A 26,692-nucleotide genomic window follows, 5' to 3' on the forward strand; every position below is an offset into this window, starting at 1 on the left:
TTTTTACTCTGCACCACAGTGTGAGTCTGATCCCGATGCTTTCTGCAACACTTGCTATCCAACTTAAATTTGGAGGCTATTTTTATTTAGACCTATGTCGTGGCACATAAATCTCATGCTACAGTTTAAATACTGGTTGATGATCACAGAAGAAGGTACAAAGTATCTACCTAACAGCATTTAATATAATCTTTTCAAGAATAAAATTATTACAGAAAGTGACTACAACAATTAAACACAGTCATACCCACACTTGAATTTGAAGTACTTTTATCATGTACCCACTTCCAAAGTTGGGGCTCGATAGGATAGATTTATGGGTGGTAATGGGCCATTTTCACAGCTCCACTACTTCCTGAAATTAACTGTGCACATTCATTTCCTGTCTTGCATTATTGGCCAAAATGATTAATCCAGGTGTGTCTTGTTGCAGAAGTCTAAACAAGACACACCTGGATTAATCAGTTTGGCCAATAATGCAAGACAGGAAATGAATGTGCACAGCTATTTTCAGGAAGTAGTGAAGCTGTGAAAATACCCCATTTACTGCTCTGTTTTCCAGTAAATACATTATTAAAAAAAAAGAGAAAGCTAAAGCAATCATCACTTTCACAACCCTGTTTTCACATAAGGCTTCTCAAATGACCCTGTACCTTTATTTACTATTTAAATGCTTTAAAAAAAAAAAACTGCATTATTTGGTCCTTATTATATCTGTCATGCATTATAAAAAACTAAGAATGTTGCGTGAAATTGCCATTTTACACCAATACTTTCTTTTCCGTCGCATTGTTTTTTTTCTCTTGAAGTCACTGGGCAAGTTAAATCATCATCATATTCAGCACATTATCCTGAGTTGTGGCTCAGGTTACATAAACACACACACTAACCTGAGAGCAATTGTACTCCAATCAATATACAGTATTGTATACATTGCAGTCGTCCTCGCACAGTAAGCACTAATCCTGGCAACTCAGAAGAGGTTATGCAATAAACTAATTTATCTTAGACCCTCAGCTGCTCATATGACCTGCCAAGACTTGTAATTACAAATGTGTAATTTGATTGATGAATTCGGTTTTAGCAACCAGTTATTGTAGGTAATTAATGATCTTTTAGATATTGAGAGCTATAATAAGTGTCTCAGTCTACTCGGTGGGGGAGGAGGGCATGTTATGTGGTACGTTGATAGAAAGAGGGATCTTTTATGTTGGACATTTACAGTGTTTGTATTTCCAGCAATGTGATCTGACTCATGGAAAATGTGAGAACATTATGCCAGTCTGCTGCAAAATGACATTTAGACTATATCTGACTCATGGCGATGTTAGCCTGTGATAAAAGCTCGGAAGTGTGTTTGGGGCGTACAGTGGATCAAGGAGAATGGTCCTGCAAGCGTGTCGATGGAGAGACTCCATTAGCTGCATCTTTGAGGTGAAAGGTGGAACAGGAAGGGGGGAGGGGGGTCAAAGGGAGGCAGTTTATAGGGGTCAGGAGGTGAAGTAGGAGTTCTGCATGGAGTAGAGGCGGTCAATGGGGTTTCCCACTCGTCCTGCCAGGAGCCCGCCCTCCCCCGCGGCTAAGAGGCAGTCGCCAAGGTGTCCGAGGCTTCCATCGCTGTCCAGGTCATGGAACACTGTTTCCGAGTCTGCAGTGGAAGTGAATGAGAAGGTGAGCACATTAATTGTGCTAAGATTCTCCCAATAACAAAAAACTTGTTAAAAAAAAAAAACATTCTTGAGGATTTTACATCCCGTCTTACCATATGGGTGAAGCTGCTCACTGCTCAGCTGCGGGGGTGTAAGCCCGTGTCGGAAGGCTTCTCCACCATAGATGTTAGGGTCCAGAGAGAGTAGCTGCTGACGCGGCAGAGACGGATATCCCAGCATCCCATCCATGCCATGGGTACTAGATCCATCTGTGTGAGGATAAAAACAATTTAGTCATGCCAGCCTGTTTCCTCTTTTGTTTTTCTTTCCAACACTGGCTCTTTACCCTCGCTGTCATCGTTGCTTTGGCGACCCCCCCTGCTGGGTCCTCTCCTGGTCCCCCCGAGTTGTTCTTGCTCTTGCTGCTGCTGCTGCTGCTGCTGTTGTCGGCGAGCTATCTTTTTCATCTGAGGCACAAAATAACTTTATATTTTAACCCTCTGTGCTGGTGCTTGGAAACAAAACCAGAAAATCCTCGTGAAACAACCGCATGCTGACCTTGGCTCTCTGGTTTTGAAACCACACCTGAACAACACGCACGGTCAGCCCAGTCTCGGCAGCCAGCGTCTCTCTCACCTGCAAGTTCGACATTTTTTAGATAATTTTTAAAGCACATAGTTGGCAGGGTCAAACCTAACATGAGCAGCTGCACCGAGACCCAAACACAATGGAGTCTGAAAGGAGTATTTTGTGGCATACATTTCTCCTGATAAGCGGCTCAACCCACCTTGCGGCAGGGCTTCGCCGACACTTCAAAGGAGGCCTTGAAAGCACGCCGTTGTTGTGTGGTCAGGATAGTGCGTGGTCTCTTTGAGCGCTTGTGCTCCTTGCCCTCATCGCCGCCTTTCCCGCTGCCAGAGCCTCCACCACCATCCTCATCCTCACTTTTCACTGAGCACAGAGAGCAGACTGTGAAACAACGGCACCCACCTTTGTGGGTATGAGCTCTGTTTGTGAACAACGAATCAGTTTTAAGGAGATTCAGTGCAAATATGTTTTTGCTGGGGGTTTAGGTTCTGATATGGAAAATTGTTGATAACTGTCAGACAGTGAAAGCACCCCATTTTAGTATTTACTATGATTTAGCAATCTTTACTTCAAAAAACACAAGAATTAGTGATCTCCTGTGATAAAACGTGATTTTCGACCTTGCTGAAAGACATACTGACAGGATGTGAAACAAGACAATATTTTTTTGTGAGAAAGCCTGAATAGGCTTCAACTGAATTTAATTTTTGGACAAAACATACCAATAAAAAAAACGACTGTACCTGATTCAGTTGGTGTGGGACTAATAGCGGCCAGCATCTCCCTCTCTTTTTCATAATCCATTCGACAGAGCAGCTGGCCTTCTTTCAGCACAAACTCATCACCTCTCTGCAGTCTGCGTTCACACTCGCAGCAGCTGAAGCATCCCAGGTGGTACACCTGGCCTAACACGCGCATTATCAGCTCAGAGCGTCCGATGACCTGCAGACAGGCACTGCACTTCCTCACAAACAGCCTGGAAATGCAGAGAAACACACACAGGCACACGTTTAGAAAACACCTCAACTGTACAGCAGTGGTTAGTGGCAGGTGAGTTGTGGTAATTAAAGATGGAGTAACGAACAGGGAGATCTAATACATTTACCCTCAGCTCCAATGATCCTGCAGATTAGCACCGTCTCTTAATTAAAGGTCGTATAAGCATTACCCAATCCACAGCGCAACAAGGTGAACATCTGTTCAGAAGAGCTACAGTAGTCTATAATTCATTCAGGATTGTATTTTCTTTTCTCCTTCATGACAGTAGGGGGCAGTAGTTAGCTAATGATAAGAGATGAAAGTCTTTCTCTTATAAATCCCTAAATGTTGATATCTGTTTGAGGGGGTGAACTCCAGTCCATCCAGATGCCACCCGCACCCTTAAAGTCTTTTTTTTAAGCCAAATGAAGATCATTTAAATGGTCCTTTGCTTTTCCCCACGACCACTTTCCTCCTTTTGTTCCCCTATCTCTCCTCCTGTGTTTTGTTATAACCCTTCAATTTCTCCCCTGCCTCACAATCTCCTCACATCCCTATTCCCATTCACTGGGCCTAAGTCTCTACCATTAAATTCCTCTCAAATCCCTGCTCTTGCACTTGGTTGCCTCCCCCTCCTTCCACAGTATTTTCTGCCAGCATTCCCAGTTCTCCCTCATGCCCTCCCAGCCTGCCTCCCCAGTTCACCGAAACTAATAAAGACAGGATTAATTAGATTGTTATTTAAACAGTGAGATGGCCAGACAGACGCTGTAAACTCATAACCAGGGATTGGGGATAGCATGGGGTTAATCTCTCTCCTCTCACTTATGCACATGCAAACACACAAAAACAGGTACTCTCTCTCTCACACCCACGTGCATGCACACGCACAGGCATGCACGCAGACATTTGCACATACCCACTCACTGTGTGTCAGTATACCTATTCTAATATTGGCAAGTTAGCCACGTCCGCCATGCCTTTGCTCATCAAGGTGTGAAACACCTGTGACCAAATGTTACACTGAAACGTGAATAAATGCGTTTAACAGGGAGGCAGAACACAAAGGTATGTTGTTACATACAAACAGAAAGGTCACCACAACAAAACACAAACCTGCCTAAAAAAGAAAGAAGATTGGGGGGAGGGAACAGGGGGGAGGAAAGGATGAAGGCTGAAGTGTTGACGCTCCCTGACTGAGCGATAGGAAGGTGTTGCTGCCCAAATCTGGAGTGTAAAGAAGGAGCCAGGTCTGCACATTAGAGCTCCTAATCGGCGATTCTGTCCCAAACGCAGCTGCTGCAGCTAATCTTTCTCAATCCATCTGCCAAACGCTCCCCAAATTCCCCAAATGACAGTGTCGCTAACTTAACACCACAGAGCAAGCGCAAACACTTCTCTGTGCAACCCTTCAAACATCTTAATATGGCTGGGCCTGGTGCTTAACTGACCCACTGCCTCACCCTTTCGTTTCCACCGTTCATTTTCTGCATGAACACACATGCCAATGTGGTATTTAACATGTATAGTCCTCAACACTCTGTGCGGCCTCAGTCTTCATTTGAATGCATGTTTCTGTATCCTTAGCACTTCCTTTCAGTGGGAACAAAACACAACATAAGAGAATTGTCAGGATTGCTTGACATGACGGCTGATGATGCTGTTGGTTAAGTCCCACGGTCCCTAATCGGGGTGTACACAGCACGGTAGGAATTTACTCAACGCGGCAAATGAAGGCAACTTGGGGCAACTGCCACAGAGGGGGGTCTGTAAGTAGATCAGTCTAATCCCCCTAATAGAAGTATCATTCACACATTGGCCTGACCAGGGTGCAGCTTCCCTCCCAAAAAAATCCCTATGGATATGACGGAGAGAGGGCAATTATGCAACTCAGGTCAACTTAGCTTTACTAAATATACACATATCTGTCAACCAGATGTACACACAAGTATTGGGTATTAAATGTGAAATTAGCTTTTTCTGTGCATTTAAAATAATTGATTTAGTGCAATGCATTTTTGGAACAGCTTTAGCGGAGATTTTTCATTTTCAGTCTTTTAAATTCCCACACAAAGAAGTATATTAAAAAAAAAAAAAAAAACTTTAAACAGGTGAGGAACGTTGAAGAACATCTGTGAATAAGTCTCTCAGAAAAAGATGGATCACAGATTTAAAGGACTTTCGCTTCATGAGGTGGTAATATTCATGATATATACTGCAGAGAAATGAGACGCTCGGGTACACAGTCGACTGAAAAGAAAGCTCAAACTTACAAGCTGTACAAAACCTCAAGAAGATTGGCTGCTGGCAAGTTCGTGTTCAGTGTCATGGATTTTGAAGGGTTAGGGGGCACAACTAATTACAAGCTCACTGATTATGAGATCAAATGCAGAGAGGCAGTAAAGGTGCTTTATGGTAAGTGTTGGCATAATCAGGTCTTTCCTTTTTGCTTTATTGCCAATCCCAGACATGCAAACAGAGTAACAGAATCTTTGTCATCTCCCTAAGCTGTGTCATGTGGCTTTGTTTTGCCTCCGAGGTCTGACAAGTATGACATTGTCTGGACTGCAATACAATCATACCATAAATATGTATGTGCCTCAGAGCAATTGCAGTTGTTGTGCTTGCTTTCACAACTGATGATTATTGATACACGAGCAAGTATGGTTATACTAACTCGGAGATGTGGAGCTCCTCCATCTCTACCCGGATCGGATCAGTGGTGCACACGTAAGGAAAAGATCACTTTGTTCGCCTTGAAGCTGCTGCTAACCAGATAGTGGCCACTCATCTGTTGTTGTCAATTAACTCTACCTGCATGGTCAACAATTTCTGATGCATTTGTTTTTTCTTTTATCATATGACGTAATGAGTTTAAGATGCGCTAGTTTGTGCATGTGACCTACCCATCCTATGACTGAAGTGTGTCAGATACAAATGGGTGTTCCCTGGAAACGAAGGCACATCTAAATATCCAGGTGAAAGATAACCCGAAAAAACAACAACAACAAAAAAGAAATGAATGCATCAATCTTATTTTTAAGTTGTATTTTTGTTTAGCATCCATTTCTTAGACGCGTGCCTGAGTTGTGTAATTTTGTGCGCGCGCGCACATGTGTGTGTGTATGTGTGTGTGTGTGTGTGTGTGTGGCTGTATGTGTGTTTGGCGGATATTGCTCTGTGAAGCAAAATGGCTCAGAGCCAGGGTTCAGTAATCACATCATCTCCTTTTATTAAATCTCCCTGCACTGCTTCTGTGTTATTAAAATCTCCCAGCATTCCCCACGATACTTGCTACCCTGCCACCACTCAGTAGTCACACTCACATAAAAATACACAAAAGTATTAATGAAGAAATATATACAAAACCGAGCATGCGTGTATATACATACATACATATATATATATATATATATATATATATATATATATATATATATATATATATATATATATATATATATATATACATACACACACACACACACACACACACACACACACACATACACACACAGTTAGTGCGCACAGTTAGTGTAAACACAGATAAGGTAACTGAGTACAAACATCAATAAAACACTGACAGATGCTGTCATCCGTGCACCTTGTCCAGCCATGCAGCAATAAAGTTGCATCATAAGCGGCCCATTTGTTCCATGGGTGCACTCCAAAAATTTGTAAATCTTAGATACCGTGTATGTAGTTGGTGCTACTTAATGTCGATGTGGGCAGAAAGTAAGTGAAATACACATGAGGCATCAGGAAATTTCACAATTTTGCAGTTACATGGCATGAATTTCACTGTAAATTCTTCACACTGGTTATAATAACCAGCACCACACGAGAGCAACAAAGATTGTAATATTCTACGCCTAACTTTTGTAAAGTAACAACCTGCATGATATGCATGGTCTACATGATATATGCCTTTTGAATGTGTGTGATCTACACCTGATGGTACCAAGAATGAATGCTATGTGTCAGGATATAGATGTGTGTTTGTGTGCATGAGTGAGTGGGTGTGTGTTAGTTTAGATAAAACAGTTAATCCCCAGGCCACCAGAACGCAATATCCTGTCTGCCCGTTTCTCATTTCCTGTCTGTCTCTGGCGGAGCGGGAAGCAGTGGGGAGGGGGTGGCGGGGGACGGCGGGACCCGTTGCCCCAGAAACAGGAGATACAGCCGGTCGATTTAAGGAAAGTCTACGTCGATCTCAGTATCTCTCCCTCTCTGGTGCGACCCCCTATTCGCACTCTCCTTTTTCCTCTCCCTCTCTGCTTTTATTATCTCAGATTTAATAAAGCCGAGGCGAGCAGCTTGTTCTGCCATGAAACATTTATTAGCTGTCTGTTATAAAATTGTTGTGGGGGAGGAAAGATGATGGGGTCTCATCACACATTATGCAAAAACAGTGGCAATATTACCCCCTCATGCCACCCCTCCAAAACCCCCACTGCTTGACTTACACACCCTCTTACCCAGACAAAAATGTGCTCCTCCTTGGGACTGTTCCCTGTGGAAAACTCCGAGACACCTTCTTTTTACCACATTAGGAACTATTTCTGTTTTTTTCATTAATACCTCTAAGTCATTTTACAAAACTTCACCATTCCCTCATTCTTTTGGGACGTCATACGTCTGATTAGTTGCAGGTGAGGCCATAATGCCTGTTGAGTGAAGGAAAAGTGCTCTAAAGTTGAAGAATCACTGGCATGTAACATGTGCGGCATGGATTTATAAAAAAAAAAAAAGAGTGAAATGTCAGTGCAGCGAAGGATCATCTAAACCCAGTCTGAGCTGAACAGGTTCCTTTCACTTGCAGATATTTAATTTAATTCACAAAAGGTATAAAGATTTCTTACAGCATCTTATTATAGCCATGATCTTTTTCATTTCTTTGATAGGATGCTAATTTTAATGGAAAATTTAGTCTGTTTTTTTCTTTTCAAAAGCACTGTTTCAGAAGTTTTTTTCATGATGGCAAACTCATAGCAAAACTACAAACAAGTCATTTTATTTTGATAGTGGGTTCTTAAAATGATGATATTTTCAATACTCCTATTTTAATTCATCGCTGCTGAACAAGAGGCGCCTGACACTTGTAAGGATTTGTGTTCCGTTTGATACAACATTGCATAATTCTGCTTAACAATATTTCCCCGCAACCTGGTGTCAGGCCTGTCATCACAGACAGTCAGGGAGCGGGGGCAATTAGCACCATGCCCAATCAGCCCCCCCCCCCCCACCACCACCACCTCCCCTCATTCCCCTCCTGAGACACAAAGAGGCGCTGGGGGGGTGGGGCGATTAAGAGAAAACAAGGGATAAACGGGGAGATAAACTGTTTGGTGTCATCGCTGCTATCAATCTCAACGAGAAGGAAATGAGGTTTGGAATAGAGAAATATTATTACAAAGCAGACAGTGATGAACGAGGCGGCAGATAGAAAGACAGGGAGAGGAATGGTCCGTGGGGTGGAGGTATAGACGGGAGAAGACGTAGTAGAGGAGCCTGTTTCCATCCTGAAGCTCTGGAGTTCTCTCACATTATCGAGAGGATACTTTTCGGGGGTCATCAGCGTTGGGCTCACGGACGGTCAAGAAAGGTTGATTTCATAACTGTGGCGACAGGGTCTCTGTCTGCCGTGAGAGGGTTTGTAAACTTAGATGTAGTCTCAGTGCCCTCCACCCCACAGAGTGAGGTATTAAACTCCAGGTTTAGTGAATATCCACCCCGGTGACCTGTTTTCCACAGTGCTGAAGCTGCCTTTATGGGGCTTACAGAGGAGCTCGCCGGCTCCGAGCAGGCAGAACGCTACCCTCCTTTCGGTCTGGCCTCAGCACCATTGAGCAGGGAGGACTGGGCTTAACACTGGTCAGCTTGGCAAGACTCCATTGAGTAAATGACAATGGCTGTGTAAAAACAGCAAGACAATGAAGGTGAATATTATTCTTCCATCGCTTCAAAATACTTTCAAATCACAAGTTAATTATAGATATCAAGTAATATATTTTAAGCTCCAGAAATGCAAGGCATTCAAATTCCTCCCAGGCCTCCTCTCTGTTGTGGTCAATGCGTTTCTTTTTAAACACACTTTGGACCGCTCAGCCCTTCTTGGCTGGAGAAGTGACGTATTGCATGTGTGTATAAAAAGCACTCGTACGGGAATGTGTGTGTGTGTGTGTGTGTGTGTGTGGGGAAGTCTGATTCTAACGCCTCATGCTGAACATCTGGTCCATAACAGGATGGAGATCCAGAGAATTTCTCAAGGTTTCAAAACAAAAATAAATCCACAAGAAAAATCCACAATCCACAAGATGCACACGAGTTTATTGTGTCTAAATCCCCTCATTTCCATAACAGATTGAGACGAGGGAAACTCAAAACTGGCATTACTGAGAAGATATACCTCCGTTTTCTCTTTATTTATTTAGTGGCAGCGTGGTGATTGTTTATTTATGATCTTGAGGAACTAAACTCAAAGCCTGTATTCTAAATAGTGCTTAATGCGAGAGCTGAGGTCACCTTCAAGGATTTGGGAAAACCACCAATTGTCTTTCCGAGCAACATGCTGATGAATGTAATGTGATTGAAGAAATGCATCCTTCAAAAATATTAAACATGCAAATGTTGGATAAACTTTTGCCTCGGAGGCAGAGTGGTCCAGATGAACTGAGATGGGGGAAGGGTCACATTTCAAAATGAGATTTGTTTCCTCATTTGAATGGATAGTTGTTTTTTTCTTTCTTTCAATTCTTAATTGCATTGATTACCTTCAAAATATGTGAACTCATCCTATGCTGTATTTATTTCTATTGCACGTATTTGTTTTAAGAATGTTGAATACAGCAAACAAGCACAATACACCATCGGGTCAGGGAGGATAACCCTGGCTGTCTTTGTGAAGGGTGATGTACTCAAGCAAACAATGAATGAATGAAAAAAATATTTGGAAAAGTCAGAAATACTGCATGGGGAAAATATGGAAAACATCCTAGTATGAGCCGAAAACGCTGAATGCTTTTCATCTGCACATCCTCAATTAACATGATTAATTTAATTATTGACAAGTACAGAAAATTCATCAGTTTACAGACATTGGGGAAGCAATCTGTCTTTGCCTCTAAAAAATCCTTATACTTCAAGTAGTGTTTTTTTTTTTTTTTTTTTTTTTAAAAGAAGGTAATCATTTTACCAGTCTGTAAAATTCTTCAGCACAATCAAAATTCTTGGACATGGTTATCTGCTACAATCCACACACCTGCTGTAGATGGGGGAGAGTATGGAGTGTAAGGCGCTGATGGACAGGCTGTAGGGAAAACAAGGAGACATTGTTGCTGATCTGCTGAAGGTCACGGGCATCACTGCGTGCCAAGTCTGGCACTGACTCACAGAACAAGGCAACTCTCCATATGCAATGTATAGGGGACTAAATCAACACCGCGGCGAACGAGACGCCCACTATTCATTTGCATCTGCAGTTACAGTCATTACACAAGAAGAACAAATGCGTGTTTTAATTCCATCACTGAGAGTGAACCACATGCTTCATTTAAAGCGAACTATTGCCTCCATGTTTCCCACTCATTTTTCCAGATAAATGTCACACAATGATTCTTTCATCAGCCAGTTTCTCTGCCTCTCTCTCCCTCTCTCTCTCTTTCTCTCTCTCTCTCCTCCAGATGTCAGGTACAGTGGGAGAGTCTGTGCTGCTGGATGCCGTCTGACACTTTTCAAAACAGTGATAACAAGCCACACTGTCCTCCTTCAGCTGTCCATCCCCTGAGCCCTCGCTGCAGGCACACCCACTGACCGCAGCACACACCAAACAGCTCCAGCAAAAAAAAAAACGCAGCATCGCCTCAAAAATGTGTTTTGGGTTGAATCACCAGATAGAAAGAACAACATTTTTTTGCATTTCAAGTGTTTCACATAGCAGTAATTGGGGTTCTGTTTGAATACCATAATTGCAGTATGAGTTGTTTGAGGGCTATTTGGTCTAATGTGAACAGCAATATCTGAAACAGGAGGTGAAATGGGGATTTTGAATTATGAGCACAGATGTCCAATAATTCAGACAACCAACAGAAACAGAAAACACAACAATATCAACAGCAAACAGAGGTGGAGTTCTCCCATGAGGCTGTCTGCCTCTTTATTGTGTCCACTGTATCACAACATGGATCATCACTGTATATTCACTGTGATTTACTAAACTATTCTAGACGTACCACCTTTGCATTTGGACAGAAAACCAGTTGTTGTTTTGCTCAGTAGGACAATCTCAATACTTGACAAGACGATTTCGAATATCTTAAATGTGTGACTTAACTTATATTTTTGTACATAATCTTCTTTTAGGCCTTATAGACTGTGACTTTTTTTTGTTTTTGTTTTTAAGACTTGGTTGGCTCCAGTGTGTGTGTGTGTGTGTGTGTGTGTGTGTGTGTGTGTGTGTGTGTGTGTGTGTGTGTGTGTGTGTGTGTGAGTGTGTGTGTGTGTGTGACTTTTATTTATTCCTTGCTTCTGAAACAAAATATCATCACGATTGGAATAAATGTTAAACTCTTTCAACCTGTGAGACGCTGGAGTTGTGCGTGCGTGTGCGTGTGTGTGTGTGCGCACGCGCTTACTTCTCATAGTCGTGCTTGCAGTACAGCAGGCGGTCCCTGCAGTAACAGGTCCCGGTGAGCGCGCTCAAACACACGGCGCACTTCACGCAGGTCTCGTGCCAAGACCGCTCGTTCACGCGCAGCAGGAAGCGATCGGCGATGGGAGACTCGCAGCCCGCGCACACCTCTCCGCCTCCTCTGTACTCTGGACCTGAGGGGGGGGGTGGATACAGGGAGAAGGCCTCACTGAAAACACCCATCGGTCCAACACACACTGCACAGTATGGAGTGTTTCAGGCTTTTGGGAATTATGGATGTTAAATCTGCTTCATCTTGTTTATTTTCAACCATTTTTTTTTCTTTCAAATACCGGATAAATTCTTACCACTGGTGCAAGAATTACAAAATTGAATGAATAAGCTAAAATAAAAATAAGATATGGCGTTATTGACACAAATTTCTGAACCTCGATAAAACAAAACAAGACAACAGCAGCATTGTTTTCAGCAATACTATCTAAATTCAGTGAGTTTGTCGTTAAAGATGTCATTATCTTAATACGGGTCTTAAAAAGTGTTCTAAACATGAGGAATTTTTAGTGACGAATGCCAAGTTCAGTCATTTTAATATCTTTCTGCAACCTACACAAAAGCTATATGATAATTAAAAAAATATTCTCTGTTTAAAAGTAATTTTGTCCTTTCAGAATCCTTTTCAAAATATTACATAATTCGTTTTAGATAATTAAATATATGAATTTTCGTCATAATCAATGGCAATGTTTTTTTATGTCAGTGTTATTATCTGCAGACTTCTAAGGGGGCTTCAATATTATTGATATCCTTATCATCTTTCTAAGTTTGTTCATAAACTTTTGTATCCCGGTGTGATGATCTGTTAAAATAAGGTTCAGTCGGTGCCTCCTTTGTCCTGAATCTTGCTCATCAGATTGTCTTTAAACTCACCAAAAGGCGTGGAGGATGGAGGCTGCTGCAGACAGGACTGCTGGCTCTCCTCTGTTTTCATACCTTCTCTCCTCCCCTCAGTGTGATCGCTACAGACACACACACACACACACACACACAAATTCACAATTTATTTTTTGATAATCAATAGCGTCATTCCATTTTATGTTCTCGTGAGATTTATAATCACTTCAAGAGAGATTCTAAATTCGAAGTCGCATATCTTGAACTTAAACGAGAGAAAAAAAGGCAAAATAATGAACGAAGGGCAGAAAACACAAATATTTCCTTCACAAAAGAAAGACAAAAATCCAGATGAAGTATAGATGATGATTTTTTCACGTCAAAGTCGTAAATGCAGCTCTATTTTTTAATCAGTGCGTGCACTCACTTTTATCAAAATTATGTTTTACGAATAACATTGAACGCACCAAAACACGCACTCCAAATTAACGGAATAAATTCTTGTCTTTCACTTTCAGTTTTAGAATTTTATATATATTTCACTTCGAGGGGGGTTAAATTATTGGGAAACCCTTGTATTGAATATTTTTGTAAGTCACAATTAATTATGTGTAAGAAGAAGAAAAAAAAAAGGCTCCATAAAGAGGATATTATAATGATCAAAGTATTAAAATGTACATTTATATGAAATTCGTTTAAAAAAAACATAACGCTAAACCCGACAGATTTATAATAAAAATCATATCGACAAGAAAACATGAGGAAAAAAATGTTCATTTTTAGATGTCACCTTTCACTATAGGCAGTATCCTGTATGGGTTAGTAAAGAATAAAGTGACGCTGTTTACAGTGTCTTTATTTTATACACTACACTAGCCTGTTTATTTTGAAATAAAAATGTGCAAGCAGTTCCATTTATTTATTTATTTTAATTTTTAAGGCCTGTCGGGTGAGCCTTTCAGAATAAGCGATACTGTCAAGTGCCACATGCAGTAATTAAATAAAAACAAAGCAATTATGTAAATACAAGTAATCTGATTTGGCATTTTTCCTAACTGCCGGTTAAATACACTAATGTCATATGTGTGTAATACACACCTTCAACAATAATAACCAGGGGAAAAATGTCTTCACAATTGTTGTTACTAATAAGAATTAAAAAAAACAAACAAATAACCTGCATGTCATCTTTGTTGTAAATAAGCAAGAAATACTATTATATATGTTCGATATTTTATGAGAATCAATAAGTTGTTGCCATTTAATGTTGCCATTCAAAATCTAATGTTGAGCCTTCTTGATTTGAATGTTCTAACCAATTGTTCTGTTTAAAAGAAATTTTATAACAAGCAGTTTATGGTGTTTGTTCATTAGAATCGGAGTAATAATGGAGTGATGATGTTTTTGTTGTGGAGATAGAAGTGGTAAAGTCGGGTCATCGCGTCTGTTCCGATGGAACAACTGGAGGACAGCTGCAGCTATAACAGATGTAGACCAATGTGATCATTAATTGTTATAATCGCCAAATAAATGCGCCACATATGCATGCACAACACAAAACGCTAGAAATCTGCCATAAACCTGCTTCTCTCTGATAGTGTTTTGACATTTTTGATGACTTTGACCACCTAGAAAGGTACAACACAAAAGTTGAAAACAGAAATGCAATGAATTGATTTTTTTTTAAAACTTCAACATTTATCAAAACACACCAAATAACTGTCTTATCGCAGATATCGCACGCGCAGCAAAAAAACAAACAAACAAAAAAAAAAATCAAAATGTTTTGGAAAATCGGCTTGCTGCCTGCACTGACAACCTGTTCTGGAGTTGCGGGGTCCTTACCTTGACGTGAAACACACTCCTCCTGAAATCTCGGTTGGCAACATTAAAAACCGGGGCCAAGTTTTCGGCGGCTGCTAAACGAAGGCAGGTGATTTACAGATGGTCCACCTGTGTCTCAGAGAGCGGCGCGCATGTTGCCCGACGGTAGGAATCCAAACACCATGATGACCCGAAGTCCTGCCTATTGTCTCCGGTTTTCTCCGGCAGCCGCGCGCGCGCGTGTGTGTGCGCTCTGTCTTGTTTTTGCGCGTAAAAAAAAGGCGCAGAGGGAGGAGATGGACAGACAAGGAGGGAGGGAGAAGGTGCGGAAGATGATGAGGGGAGATGAGCGATAAAGCAGCCTATTGATAACTCAGAAGGGGAGGATCTTTTTGCATTCGTGTTCCAAGGTTAGACGGGAGATTTTGAGGGGCGCATTCTGAAAGGTGAAACAGCTTGCAGTGACATATTATTCCTCCCAATAAGAGAAAAATATATAGATTCTGTTGTTAGTATTCCAGTGCATCAATGCATTGTACTTTTCTTGGGCGAAAATAATCAAAAAGAACAAAGGCAATTCGAGGATGATTCCACTAAAATGCAAAGACAACTTCATCTGGGTGTCAGGAAACGTTGCCTCATTTTACCTGACGCTATGAATGGAAACTGATCCAGGGCCCCAAAAAGCTGAAGAGGAAGTTAGAAAAGTGTCATTTCAAAACACCCAACTGCAATTAGACAAGAATGCTTTATTACATTTCTACTATTGTGTCTGCTATATTGTCTCCTCACGTTGGGACAGGAACGCCCTCTTGTGTTCAATCAGGAAAGGTGCATTAAACTGTAAAAATATCAGCTGTAGAGGACCTTTAACAGGTGGAGACAAAAAAAAGTTGATGTACCACAATGTAAACCACAACAAATATAAAAAAACAAAAATGGCATCAAATATATATAAAAAAAGCATATTAATTGTAGTTTATTCATTATAAAAAGCATGCTTTTAATTTGAATTTCTCCATTTTCCATTCATCTGCCAGTTACATCCAAACACACTAGAAGTTATATTGAGAACAAAATCATGGATCAACCTCACTTGTCTGTTCTGAGCAGACAGCTGACTGGGTGACAGATCACAGCCTGCAAGAAGATTACATGGTAATAAGGTTACAGCTTCAGAAAGGCGTCAGGGTTGAACTTTCCAAAGTCTTATCTCATTTTGCTAAATTCTGAAACCCTTTTTTTTTTTTTTTCAACCACAGGAGTGTTTCACACAATAACACTGAAATTATTACAGTCCTGCAGTGCATTCCAGTGCACTGTGCACAGATTTGAGATTTCTTCAGACAAAGAGTTGCTCATCTTTTCCTGAGTGGCTGCGTCTCAGCTTCAGACCAGACAGGATCTTTTGTGCCGGCGAGCTTCGGCTGTGTGAGACAGGAACTGTCTTCGGTGACTGACACAGGGAGTGACTCTGACCAGCACTTTCTCTCTTGGTGCTCAGACTCGTTCTCTGCTCAGCTAAACATCCTGCTGCTGCCTCCTGAGCGGGCTCCTCTGTCGTACCGGACGTCATTGTGACTAAAGGTGATGGAAATGTTGATTCCAGGCCCAGCATGTACTGCACCACCTCGCGAGGACTTAGCGGGATGTCTGCTTTACCTTCTGCAGTATCAGTGACTCCGTGAGGCTGGTGAGCGAAGTCAAAGTGGGCATCTAAATTATGGGAGAGTCGTTTTGTCCTCAGTTCTGGCGAGGAGCTGCAGCTGCTGTCTGCACTTCCGGGTTGGGCCCTTTCTGGGGCCGCAGCCTGTCTGGCTGTTCGGCCGGGGTTAGACAAGCGGGATCCTGTGTTATGATGGCGGTGATACTTCACAGGCTGTCTGGTGAAGCGATAGTGTGGCTGGGCTCCAAAATCAGACGTAGGCTCCCCGGCTGACACACCCTGAGGATCGCTCGATGCCCCGATCATAGCCAGGACTGGGACAGAAGAGAGGAAGAACAGACACATGACTCGCGGTATTGAGCAATGCAAATGATATGAGCCATTTCTAGTAGTCTGTATTTTGATTGCTGTGTAATTATTATAATCAAAAGACTAGAAGAGAGTATAACAGAAATATAGAAAAGCAAAGCAAGCAAAGAAAAGTTGAAGCTTCAGAGCACATCATGTAAATTTAGAGTAAAGATTCGCACCAACTCTGTGTAGTGGTATAAATATTTCTAAGTGCTTAGAAATTGCACCATTATCAGTAGCCCAACAATTTGCTGATTTTTTTTTTTTTTTAATTTAAAACAGCACCGATCAAATGGTACATAACCCATTCCGATCATTTATACAGAAGTAACACATTGACTAAAGGAAGTGTTGCTTCTAAAAATAACTACAGGAAATGAGTGAGATGAAAAAGACTAAGACCCTTGTGGCATTTCGCGCTTGCAGTATCTGGTGCTTAGAAAGACAAAGAGTAACTATAATCTGGAACGAACCACCTGTCTGGGAGAAATGAGGTAAACAAGTCGAGAGGTGTGTCTGTAATACCTGCAAGACCTCCAAAAGGATTAATTAAAACGTGTCCTCAAGTACAAGCTGACACAACAAGCTCGAACTCATTACACTGGCAACAGTAACCGAGTCAGCATCTACACGCTTTGAAATGAAGACCTTAGATTAAATCCTACCATCATTAACATTTGTCTGGTGCTGTATCTGGCCTACCTGCTCTTTCACTGGCCTCAGGGCTGAGCTGGTCCACTGCCTCATTGGACGAAGACTTGTCAGAAATATAACCTTCGCTTGAGTCTCTCTTGATTGACCGATTCTGTTGGAATGACAGAAATTGAGGGGTGGATTTCTGCAAGTATTTACAGACTAATACATCTAACCCCCAAAAACACTGAAGCAGCTGGACAGCGATTATCACCGAGACAACCACCACCTGAAATTAGTTGAAGGATTGCTGTTTGAATCCTAACCATAAACAGTATGACAGGTCAATTACTGTTACTGCGAATGCCTGCAGACAGAAACACGATCTTCAGGTTAAAGGCGATGGGGAGAGAATTGTCACAGCAAAGCTTGAAAGAAGGTCATAGAGAGGTTGCTTGGCAGGAGAGCAGGAGAAATGCAGCAGCTGTCCGTGTTGTTAATCCTCACTGAATGACACCAGGTTAATGTGTTAAGAGTTAAGGCTCTTTGGACTGCAAGTAAGTTCAGTCTCCCTCTGCCAGGTGAGAAAGCAAAGTCGCTGTAACTGATCCTTTTTTCTTTTTTTTTAAAGTAAAATAGCTGTGCAAAGAAGTAGGCTGCTACAGTCATGATGATAGGTCTAGGAGAACCTTGTTGTCAGTGAATTACTTACTTCGAGTGAGCGCGGCCGTTCTCTGGTGGAGGTTTCATGTTCTGAGTCAGCAAACGCTACCTCGCCCAGGGGGCAGGAAGCTCTGGGTGGGGTGTCTGGAAGCGATGCTGTGGGTACTGGGGGAGGGGTGGTACTGGGTGCCTGCTGCAGGCCAAAAACCTTGTCATGGTGTGTGATTAAAAACTCAACCAGGGCAGCCTGATAGCCTGTCTCCATCAAGGCGACCATCGACATATCCGTAGACACGACGGGGCGGAGTAGTGTTGGCCCGAACACTATACCTAAATTGCAAGGGGACATCTTGTTCTCGCTGTTCTCAGCGACCCTGTGAAGACAACCAGCAGAAAAATTCAAGAAGATGTTTGATAGAGAAGTAAATGTAATCTGTAAAAAAATAAAATAAAATAAGGAAAGTTCCAGCTAACTAGAGAGGTTGGTAATCCAAATTCAGGCTCACTTTTGTAGGTGACATATCAGAAGCTGCAATGTGCTGTAGCAATAAGAAGGAAGCTTCTCTAGTAGCTTTTGGAGGCCGCAAATGATGTCCACTGTCTCAGTAGTGTTTGCTGATGAGTCCCGCTCACTCAGGAGCTGAATGACCTTTCCCACCGCGATGAAATCATTGTACAGCTCGAAGGTTAATAAGGGCTCTGGTAGCTGGAAGACATATTACAGAGATTAGTCAGTGACATGAAAATGTAACCAGACAGAAAAGCATCGTGTTGGTATGATAAAGACACATGCAAGCATGTTTTTTTTTCTGGATTTTTTTTTAGCAATGACACCTTTACCTCCTTGAAGAAGTGCTTAAGTATAGAGGTGATATCATGTGGCGAATGGTCAGAGAGGTCCACCTGCTCCTTTTGGGTCTCAAAAGCCTGACAGAGCTTCTGGATTCGAGGCTTGGACCCACTCACACGATACACCCCCTGAGGAAACGGAGGCAGAGCACCGTCACTACCCCACACTTCATACTTACAGAATGATCGTCACCCAGACGGTCAACTGTACCTGCACTGAAAGAGCGCGACTCTCAATCTCAGATATGCACCGCAGCACCACAAAAGGAACCTCATTTTGCCCAAAGTGTGTCAGCAGAGATAGGTCCACTCCAAACACTGCCCCCTTCCTGTGCTCACACTCCAGCTGACACACTTCCAGACACTTTCGGTGCAAAGCCAAACCGCACTGCATGTGTGACAAGACAGGGAGAAATTACATGAATATCCATTTATGTGTTGTACTCAGAACATTTCAGTTGTTCTTTGGGCATTTGTTACCGACCTCCTCACACTCAACCCCACCGACGACGATGTAGTTTTCACACTGCTTGCATTTGCCCATCTTGTTCTTCATTTTCTTGAGGCGATGTGTGAGCGCAGCTCGAGAGTACGAGCGCACTTTGACTGGCTGGCCATCTATGCACTCTGCAAGGTCAGGAGGAGAAATGACGTTCAGTACAAATGAGAAGGTTGGCTAAAATGTATTCTGCTTATGGGAGGACATGTTTTTTTTTTTTTTTTCCTAAAAAGGCAACAAACCTGATTCTGACGCCACGTCTCGATCGTCCAAGTCATCCGATGACACCGTCAGTGCCGATGCGGTTTTGGGTAGCCGACGACTCGGGTGAGCTTTAATATTGCATTGACACAAAGCAGAGTTAAAATAAAGGGGACAATACAAAAAGAATACTTCCAAAGGTTTTTTTTAGGCATGTAAATGGAAGAATTACAGAAACAAATGTAAGCTTGTGTTTACCAGGGCTCGACAGAGACTCCAGACTGCCTCCAACGCTCTCACAGTCACTTTGCCCTATTTTTCCTAAAGAGCATGAAAAATAAATCAAAATTAAAAGGATGAGTTTGCCTACTGTTATTATCATGAAGTATTTATGTGGAACCCTTACTGCCATCGGCGGACCGTCTCAGCTGACTTTCATCTGAAGAGTCCTGTACAGAGCTGAGAACTCCACTGGTTTTTCGTTTGCTTTAATTACAAAGGAGCTGATTATAATACAGTACAGATAGCAATAGTGCATACAAATTGTATAGTCTATGTGTCCTACCATAAAACCAGCTATTGGTCAGGCTGCCTTACCCTTTGCCCTGAGGAACATACTCCTGGAAGGAGAAGGTTTGGAGAGGCTGCTCTGGGCGACGCCTGCTGAGGATATAGAGCAGATAGGGCTCGCCAGGCTCAAGCGATCTGCATGTCAACTCCAGGTTGTGATAGCCGAGGGGAATTGGCTCCGTCTGCTGCCGCTGGTAATAAAACATGTTGACCGTCGCCTGGCGAAGAGGGAACACGTAACACAGGAGACCAAGCAGTGATTTTATCAACTAATTGTTAGTTGTGTGATATGTAATGATAGAGGACGACTCCGCTCGGTGATTCTGTTTTCATACCGTATCATTCATGTGGTGAAACAAGGATGTGAATAATTGATTAAAAAAAAAAACAACAACAACAACACTGCAAGCCAGATTAATATATTGAAGATTTGATTTCATAATCAGGTGGCACTGTGATTTCTCAGATTTCATACCCACCTCCTTCATCACAGTGTCTCCCTGACAGATGAGTTTACGGATGTGAGAAATGATTCTTTCTTTGGCCTTCACCAGCTCGTCCTGGTGGATCTTTGCATCGCTGACGCACTGCTTGTACATCAGCTCTGCCTCCATGACCTGGAGAAAACAGTGTGATAATTGTACTTTTTTTGCTGCGCCAAAAGTGTGTAATAGATGAATTGCTCCAGATTTTATCAGTGTTAGTGTAATGATGGGATATTAACTTTTGTCTGGGCTTCATCTCTGGACTTCCTCCTCTTATCGAGCGTTTTCATTCCAGTCGTTTCGTCCACAGCTTTAGCAGAGATGGCTTTAGCCTTTTCCAGCTCATCGCAGCGCTGGAAGTATTGTTGCTTTGCTTTTTTAAGAGCTATCACTGCTTCATTCTGATAACATGGAGTGATACAAAGGGGAGGAAAAATATTATATGATTAATACATTTTGAAGTATAGCACATCCAACACATCCTACATGTGCGTAATACATCTTAAGATTGCTGATTTACTCACCATCCTTCTCTGTTCTCTTGCCCACTGCTCCTTGAACTCTCTGCGCCACTTGTCAATCTCATTCCGTTTGGCAGACAAAGCCTTTGGGATAGAATGAACCGATTAGGGACATCCCTTCTAAAACACAGAGGCGTGTGTGAGCTTCTTTACCTGGTAACAGCGGTTTTGCAGCAGTTCGGAAGTTTTGCGAGAGGTCACGCTGTTTTTGATGTCTTGCTCTAAAGCCATGGTGTAGATGTAATGTAGAGGCATCATCTCCTGCACAGAGGGAAGACTTCACTCCAGTACTTATAGCGATAGTAAATTACTAAAAACTATCCTGCAGAAATTGGTTTTAGTGACACTGAATCCTGAATCCAATGAACAAAGCTGTACCTGCTGTGCCACATTGGGCTTGGCCCCCTCAGCGGTCTTCATGACGTTTTTAGCAAATTCTTGTTCTGGTAACACATTAAAAAACAGCTTTATAAAAAACATTTTTCTTTAGTTTATTTCATTCACAGTATCAGAACATCAAAACTGAAAAAATCCCAACATGTGTTTGAAGGTGATTGATGACTCTAAATTGCCTTCAGTGTGTGTGTGTCTGTGTTGCCCTGTGATGGACTGGTGACACACCCAGAGTGTTACCTGTCTTTAGTCAGTTGCTATTGGCTCCAGCACTCTATGACTTTTAATTGGATATTTACGAACCTTTATGAATGAATAAACAATTGGAGAATCTACAGAAACCTGACTGAAATAGTGATTATTGCTATTTTATTGTGTGTTCCGGGTCTGACGGGAGGAGCTCTGGATTGGTCACATTGGTGGCATCAGCTCTATATTCCATCCTATTGTATTTAAATGAGATCAGAGGTTAAGCTGTCAATTGTGTGTTTTGATGGTTTTCATCATCAACAATCATCTTTAAAGATCTTTAGTGGGGGAAAAAAAAAAAAAAGATCTTTGGTGTGATTTTTTGCATCTGGTGAAGAACCACTGCAGGAGTTAAACAAACTGCATAACGCTGAGACCAAAAGCTGTGAAGTAAATGTTTATAAACAGTTTGTTCAGTGTAGGTGCAACAGGATGCAACAGTGGCTGAAGATCTGACTGCTCTCTGGAAAATCCCTCCCTTTTCTGCCGCTTAGGGAACTCAGAGTGTTGCTCTTCAGTGTGTAATGAGTAGTTAGGCGGTTCAGCTTACTGTTACTCATCAATTGCTACTGCTCAGAGTTAGTTCTTAAACGCCTAAGCTCAGGAGACGCTTGTGTTGCTCTGCATCTTGTTTGCTACCAGAAGACTTTCGTGACTTAACATTCCTGTCTGGCCATTAGGCAACTGTATAATCAAGTTTAATTCAAGTGTAATCGCTGTCTATGTACTCCAGAGACATCCCATCTTCTTTATTGCCCTCTTCTCGATGGATTATCTGCCCTCTAATCCGGTCTCTGCGGTTGTGTGCCGGGTGTCGCTCAGTAGGGTACTGCACATCCTGGTTAATACGGTTGTTCCTTCTTTTGATTGCAATTTAAATTCAATACAGCAACTGTCATCATTCAGCTTCAATTGCACTTACCCAGGCTAATTCTCTTCTCCATCCAGGCGAGGAGGTCTTTGGCATAGCGACACCACATCTTGGCATACTGCAGCGCCGTCTCCACTCCACCCTCGCAGCGACAGAGGGCCAGGTCCGCTTCCTGGGCTGTGAGGGAGTACATCAGCATCACTGTTGGCTCTGCACTTTAGGAGCTGTACACAGGGATCACTGTGTCCACTACAGCCTGCCTCTCCTGGAAACCCTCGTATCTAATCAGGAATGATAATCCCCACAAAACCCCCAGACTTTATCAAACAAAAGAAAAATACTTAAAAAAAGAATAGTTGGAAAAAGATGTACACAAACCCAAAACAGGAAAAAATGTTTGCATCTGAAAAGTCATTTGGAGTTCCTCTGATAAAGATCCAGTAGGGTATAAAAAGTCTCAGAAAAATAAAATAAAGGTTTATTTTTGAGGGGGAAAAAAAGAGAAAATTAGTCCTAGACCTCCACAGTCACGCAGTAGAGGTTGGAAGTGAGAGAGCATTACTATAGACAAAAGACAAACAGCTTTAGCTCGACAACTTCCCTCCTCTCCCTTCTTCCTCTCCCGGCCTGACTCCTCCCTCCCACACCTGTTCACTTCTACTCAGCCGTAAGAGAGGCAGACTGCGCTGTGAGGGTAAATACCGACACCGCCAAGAGCCACCGTGAAGCTCAGACATGTCACAGCTCTGCTGTGGTCAGCCTGGCACCCTGTTGATATGACAACCGCTCTTCTTCCTCTGTGACTCACTGAAACAGTGAATGATGTGCGTCACATGGTCTCTCATATGCTAGGGATTTTTTTTGTTGTTGTGTTTTCCTCTATGTGTTTGTGATCCACCTCCAGAACATCTACTAATAGAGGTCATCATTCCAAGCCATTTAGGGAAGCTGTAGAGCAGATACATTTTAAAAAAAAAAGCTTTCACTTCTTGTGAAAGCCCACAGGGTAGTGTTTTAAATAGGCAAGCACGCACTGCAAAGGGTGCAATGACTTCTCTCTCAAGTTCCTCACTTCGTCATGCAACTTTACACTCTGTTATCTTACAGAGATGCCAAAACCAGCCGGGGCAGCGGCGAAATGTATCTGTCTGTCTTCAAGAAAAGTCCAAATAAAACACAGAGCAGGTCATTCCAGGGAAACGACTGATTTGTGGGTATGTTGTGTGACCTCGCTTTGCCTTCTCTCCGTCTCGGTGTTTTGGGTTTGGGATACCTCCGAGCACTCAGCAAAATTAGCCTCCATGCAGATTGTGTTCAGTCTTGCGGCTACAGCCTCCTGCACTCAGATTGAGGATTATCCCGGTCAGGTCCAGATTGCGGAGTGACAGGCTGTTAGAGGAGCGCAGAGTAAGGCTGACCTCCTGGTGTGTGACCCGCTGAGTCGGGTAAGCAGAGTGGGGGGAAATGAAACAGTTTCTGTACAGGAATGTAATGCTTCCTTGTTCTTTGTAATGTACTTTTAAGTATTTTGAAGTGCTTAGTTCTTTGTAATTACTCATGTCTTGCATGCCGTGACCTGTACTTTGAGTCAGGACTCCCTGGCAGCAGACAGCTAATAGATACAGTCGGTTTCTTCATCTCATCTGTAGTTACACTCATAAGTCAGACTGCGTGACAATGATATATCTGCTTCCTTTAGACCACTTACACACATGAAAACCGAGAGCAGCTGTCTCCTACTTAAAGCCCCATCCCTTTATCCTAATCTTGTTACAGCAAGGCAGTTAAAACTCACAGTTAATTATATGAGAATAACTAAAGATTGAAGAATGTGTACAATTAAGTGTGACAGACCACCGATCCTCAGTGATCCGGGATCACAGATGTCATTAACAAGGGACTTAATGTTAAGGAAAGCCGATGAATCGATCATCTATTAACCAGTAATTAATCTAATAGAGATATACACAGGGCAAATAATACCTGGTTGGAATCCGTCAGCCTCACCGCCTTCGGCCTGCACTGGAGGACACAACGCATCTTCGCTCTGCTGAATAAACAATCGTTTCGTCAATCAGTGAGTTCAAATGCACGGAAATCCAAACAGTAAAAGTAATTCATGACAAATTAGAAACATAATATGTCGCAGTATTATTAAAGGTATTGATCCCTTACAGACGCATTCTGGTGCTCTGTGTCTCCGCTGTCCACAGAGATGGATTCAGACTCATTATCAGCCAGCAGATCCTCCCCTGAACTGAACACACAGATTATGTAATGAAAGAAAAGCTACACTGGTAGAAACTTTATACATGCTTATACTGGTTTTCTGTATGCTGGTAAGTATCACACTATTATTACAGACATTTTGGAAGTGTTTTATTTATTTTTACATTTTAACTACCGGTGGTTAACATTACTTCTACCAGAAGTTTTAACATTATAATAAATCTGCGATTTCTGAGGCCAGATATACAGCCACATACACAGCGAATCATGACAAGTACATCTGAACACTTTGATCCTGTATTGGTTCGTATTTAGAGAAACGCTTCACTAACCACAGCGTTCAGATCAACCTCAAGAAGCAGAGTGATGCAGCAGACGAGAGCGACACGTGAGGGCACCATTTATAAATGTGTAATACTTACGGAGAGATTAACGATAAATCAAGATTGTCAAAATCTCTGAGGATTTCACTGTAGCGCTTTGTCGCAGGTTTATTATGCTCCTTTGTCACGTCTAAAATGAGAAATAAATGCATAGATTAGAAGAAAAAAAAACATACCAGGATGCTCTTATCATGCATGACATGAGTGAAGAACATCAATGTGGTCCTCACTGAAAAATATACTATACAATAATGTTGTGGATTTATTGAAAATGCATATAAAGATACAAATAGCTCACTATCTTTTAAAGTAAATAATTATCTGAATATGACTAAATATTCAAGATGAAACAGTGTGGTGCTTTTTAACAGTGAAACCTCACACATTTGTGCTCTGGCTGCAACTCAGACTAGAAAGGTCGATGAATTATCATCCAAAACAGACGTGACAACACACGAAAAAGAAATCTCTCTTCGAGAGGCGCCTCCATTTTGGTGAACCACATCCTGCTTGCAATTTGTGTCACATCCCATGATGAACACAGAGTCCCTGTTTTTCACACTGTCAACGACTCAATGCTAGAATGAGTGTTAAGAAATGAAGTTTCAGCACAATCTGACGCTCAAACTGCACGTATACATTTTGACAGTTTCACTTTGTAGTTTATCTGCAGTTCTGCGACGGCTGCAGGCCTTCTCTTTATATTCATGACTTTGAGTCACACTGTGAAGACTTCCTGAACAGGAACTCGAAGACACCCAGAAAAGATTTCTAATTTGATGTGAAATCTCACAAACTGGGACTCCCCCGGTCCCAAACTATGTGATAGACTGGTATTTTTCTGCTTCTATGAGAAAAAAAAGAGCAATTTCCTGTTTAATTAGTATTTCATCTGTCATACAGAACTAACTAAACAGGATTGCATTAAAATGAAGGAAGAGTTGAACTTCATTATCGTTCTTTTGTTTGGGTGCACGGCACGGCATCTCCTCATCAGGTTCGCCAACAAAGATTATTCATCAGAGCTGCAAACACAAGCTGCTCACACACTAATGTATAATGAGACTATCATGATTTCACATCAGCAACTTAATCAAAATTTTAATCAACATAAAATGTGTCCATTTTAATATCTCATCTGCAAAAAGGGTTTCAAACTTGAGAACAAAATGATCACATTAAAAGTGCATGTACTGAGCACAAATATTATGTCTTCAAGGAAATGCCTCATCACTCTGATTAACTAAGTGAACGTATTACAGTGACTGTGCTCACCTGGGGCTAGAGAGGAAACTTTGTTTTCCACTTGGTCTCCTTCCATTTCTTCACTGAGCTCACAACAGCCAGAAACTAGCAGCAGCACTCACATCATCTGTCCTTTGGGTCATAACACACAGCACACAACCAGGAAGGCAGGAAATCTGCACTGTATTAACACACAGACACACACTGGTGGCAAACTATTAATGTGTGGGTCGAAGCTTGCTGCCGTTAAAGCTGTCAAAGTGATCTTCCTCTGCTCGAGTGGAGGTTGGCCAATGTTTTTCAC

General features: G+C 42.0%; 2 protein-coding genes across 4 annotated transcripts; both read right to left on the reverse strand.

Moving 5' to 3' along the window:
* Positions 1-1,166: 1,166 nt before the first annotated feature.
* Positions 1,167-14,967, reverse strand: lmx1al (LIM homeobox transcription factor 1, alpha-like). Its single transcript, XM_030090514.1, has 9 exons — positions 14,602-14,967; positions 12,793-12,881; positions 11,849-12,038; positions 2,981-3,213; positions 2,437-2,600; positions 2,208-2,285; positions 1,996-2,116; positions 1,763-1,918; positions 1,167-1,648 (listed from the first exon to the last, which is right to left on the reverse strand). Exons 1-9 carry the CDS (start codon positions 14,643-14,645, stop codon positions 1,491-1,493), a joined length of 1,233 nt encoding a protein of 410 aa, XP_029946374.1. The 5' UTR covers positions 14,646-14,967; the 3' UTR covers positions 1,167-1,490.
* Positions 14,968-15,762: 795 nt separating this feature from the next.
* gmip (GEM interacting protein) lies at positions 15,763-26,684 on the reverse strand. 3 transcript variants are annotated; one of them, XM_030090489.1, is made up of 21 exons: positions 26,419-26,684; positions 25,183-25,273; positions 24,707-24,788; positions 24,515-24,578; positions 22,583-22,708; positions 21,397-21,461; positions 21,172-21,279; positions 21,022-21,102; positions 20,737-20,898; positions 20,492-20,629; positions 20,040-20,230; positions 19,849-19,928; positions 19,701-19,763; positions 19,484-19,573; positions 19,227-19,369; positions 18,954-19,130; positions 18,734-18,871; positions 18,400-18,599; positions 17,943-18,267; positions 17,300-17,402; positions 15,763-16,560 (listed from the first exon to the last, which is right to left on the reverse strand). In XM_030090489.1, the coding sequence occupies exons 1-21, from the start codon at positions 26,462-26,464 to the stop codon at positions 15,923-15,925; spliced, it is 3,111 nt and encodes a 1,036-aa protein (XP_029946349.1). In that variant the 5' UTR covers positions 26,465-26,684; the 3' UTR covers positions 15,763-15,922. The 3 variants fall into 3 exon arrangements, with proteins under 3 accessions (XP_029946349.1, XP_029946348.1, XP_029946350.1); XM_030090488.1 differs by having other exon boundaries at positions 24,515-24,581; XM_030090490.1 differs by lacking the exons at positions 24,515-24,578; positions 24,707-24,788; positions 25,183-25,273; positions 26,419-26,684 and adding an exon at positions 22,910-22,986.
* Between the last annotated feature and the right edge of the window lie 8 nt (positions 26,685-26,692).

Source organism: Salarias fasciatus, chromosome 4 (assembly GCF_902148845.1).
Source record: "Salarias fasciatus chromosome 4, fSalaFa1.1, whole genome shotgun sequence".
Lineage (NCBI taxonomy): Eukaryota > Metazoa > Chordata > Actinopteri > Blenniiformes > Blenniidae > Salarias > Salarias fasciatus.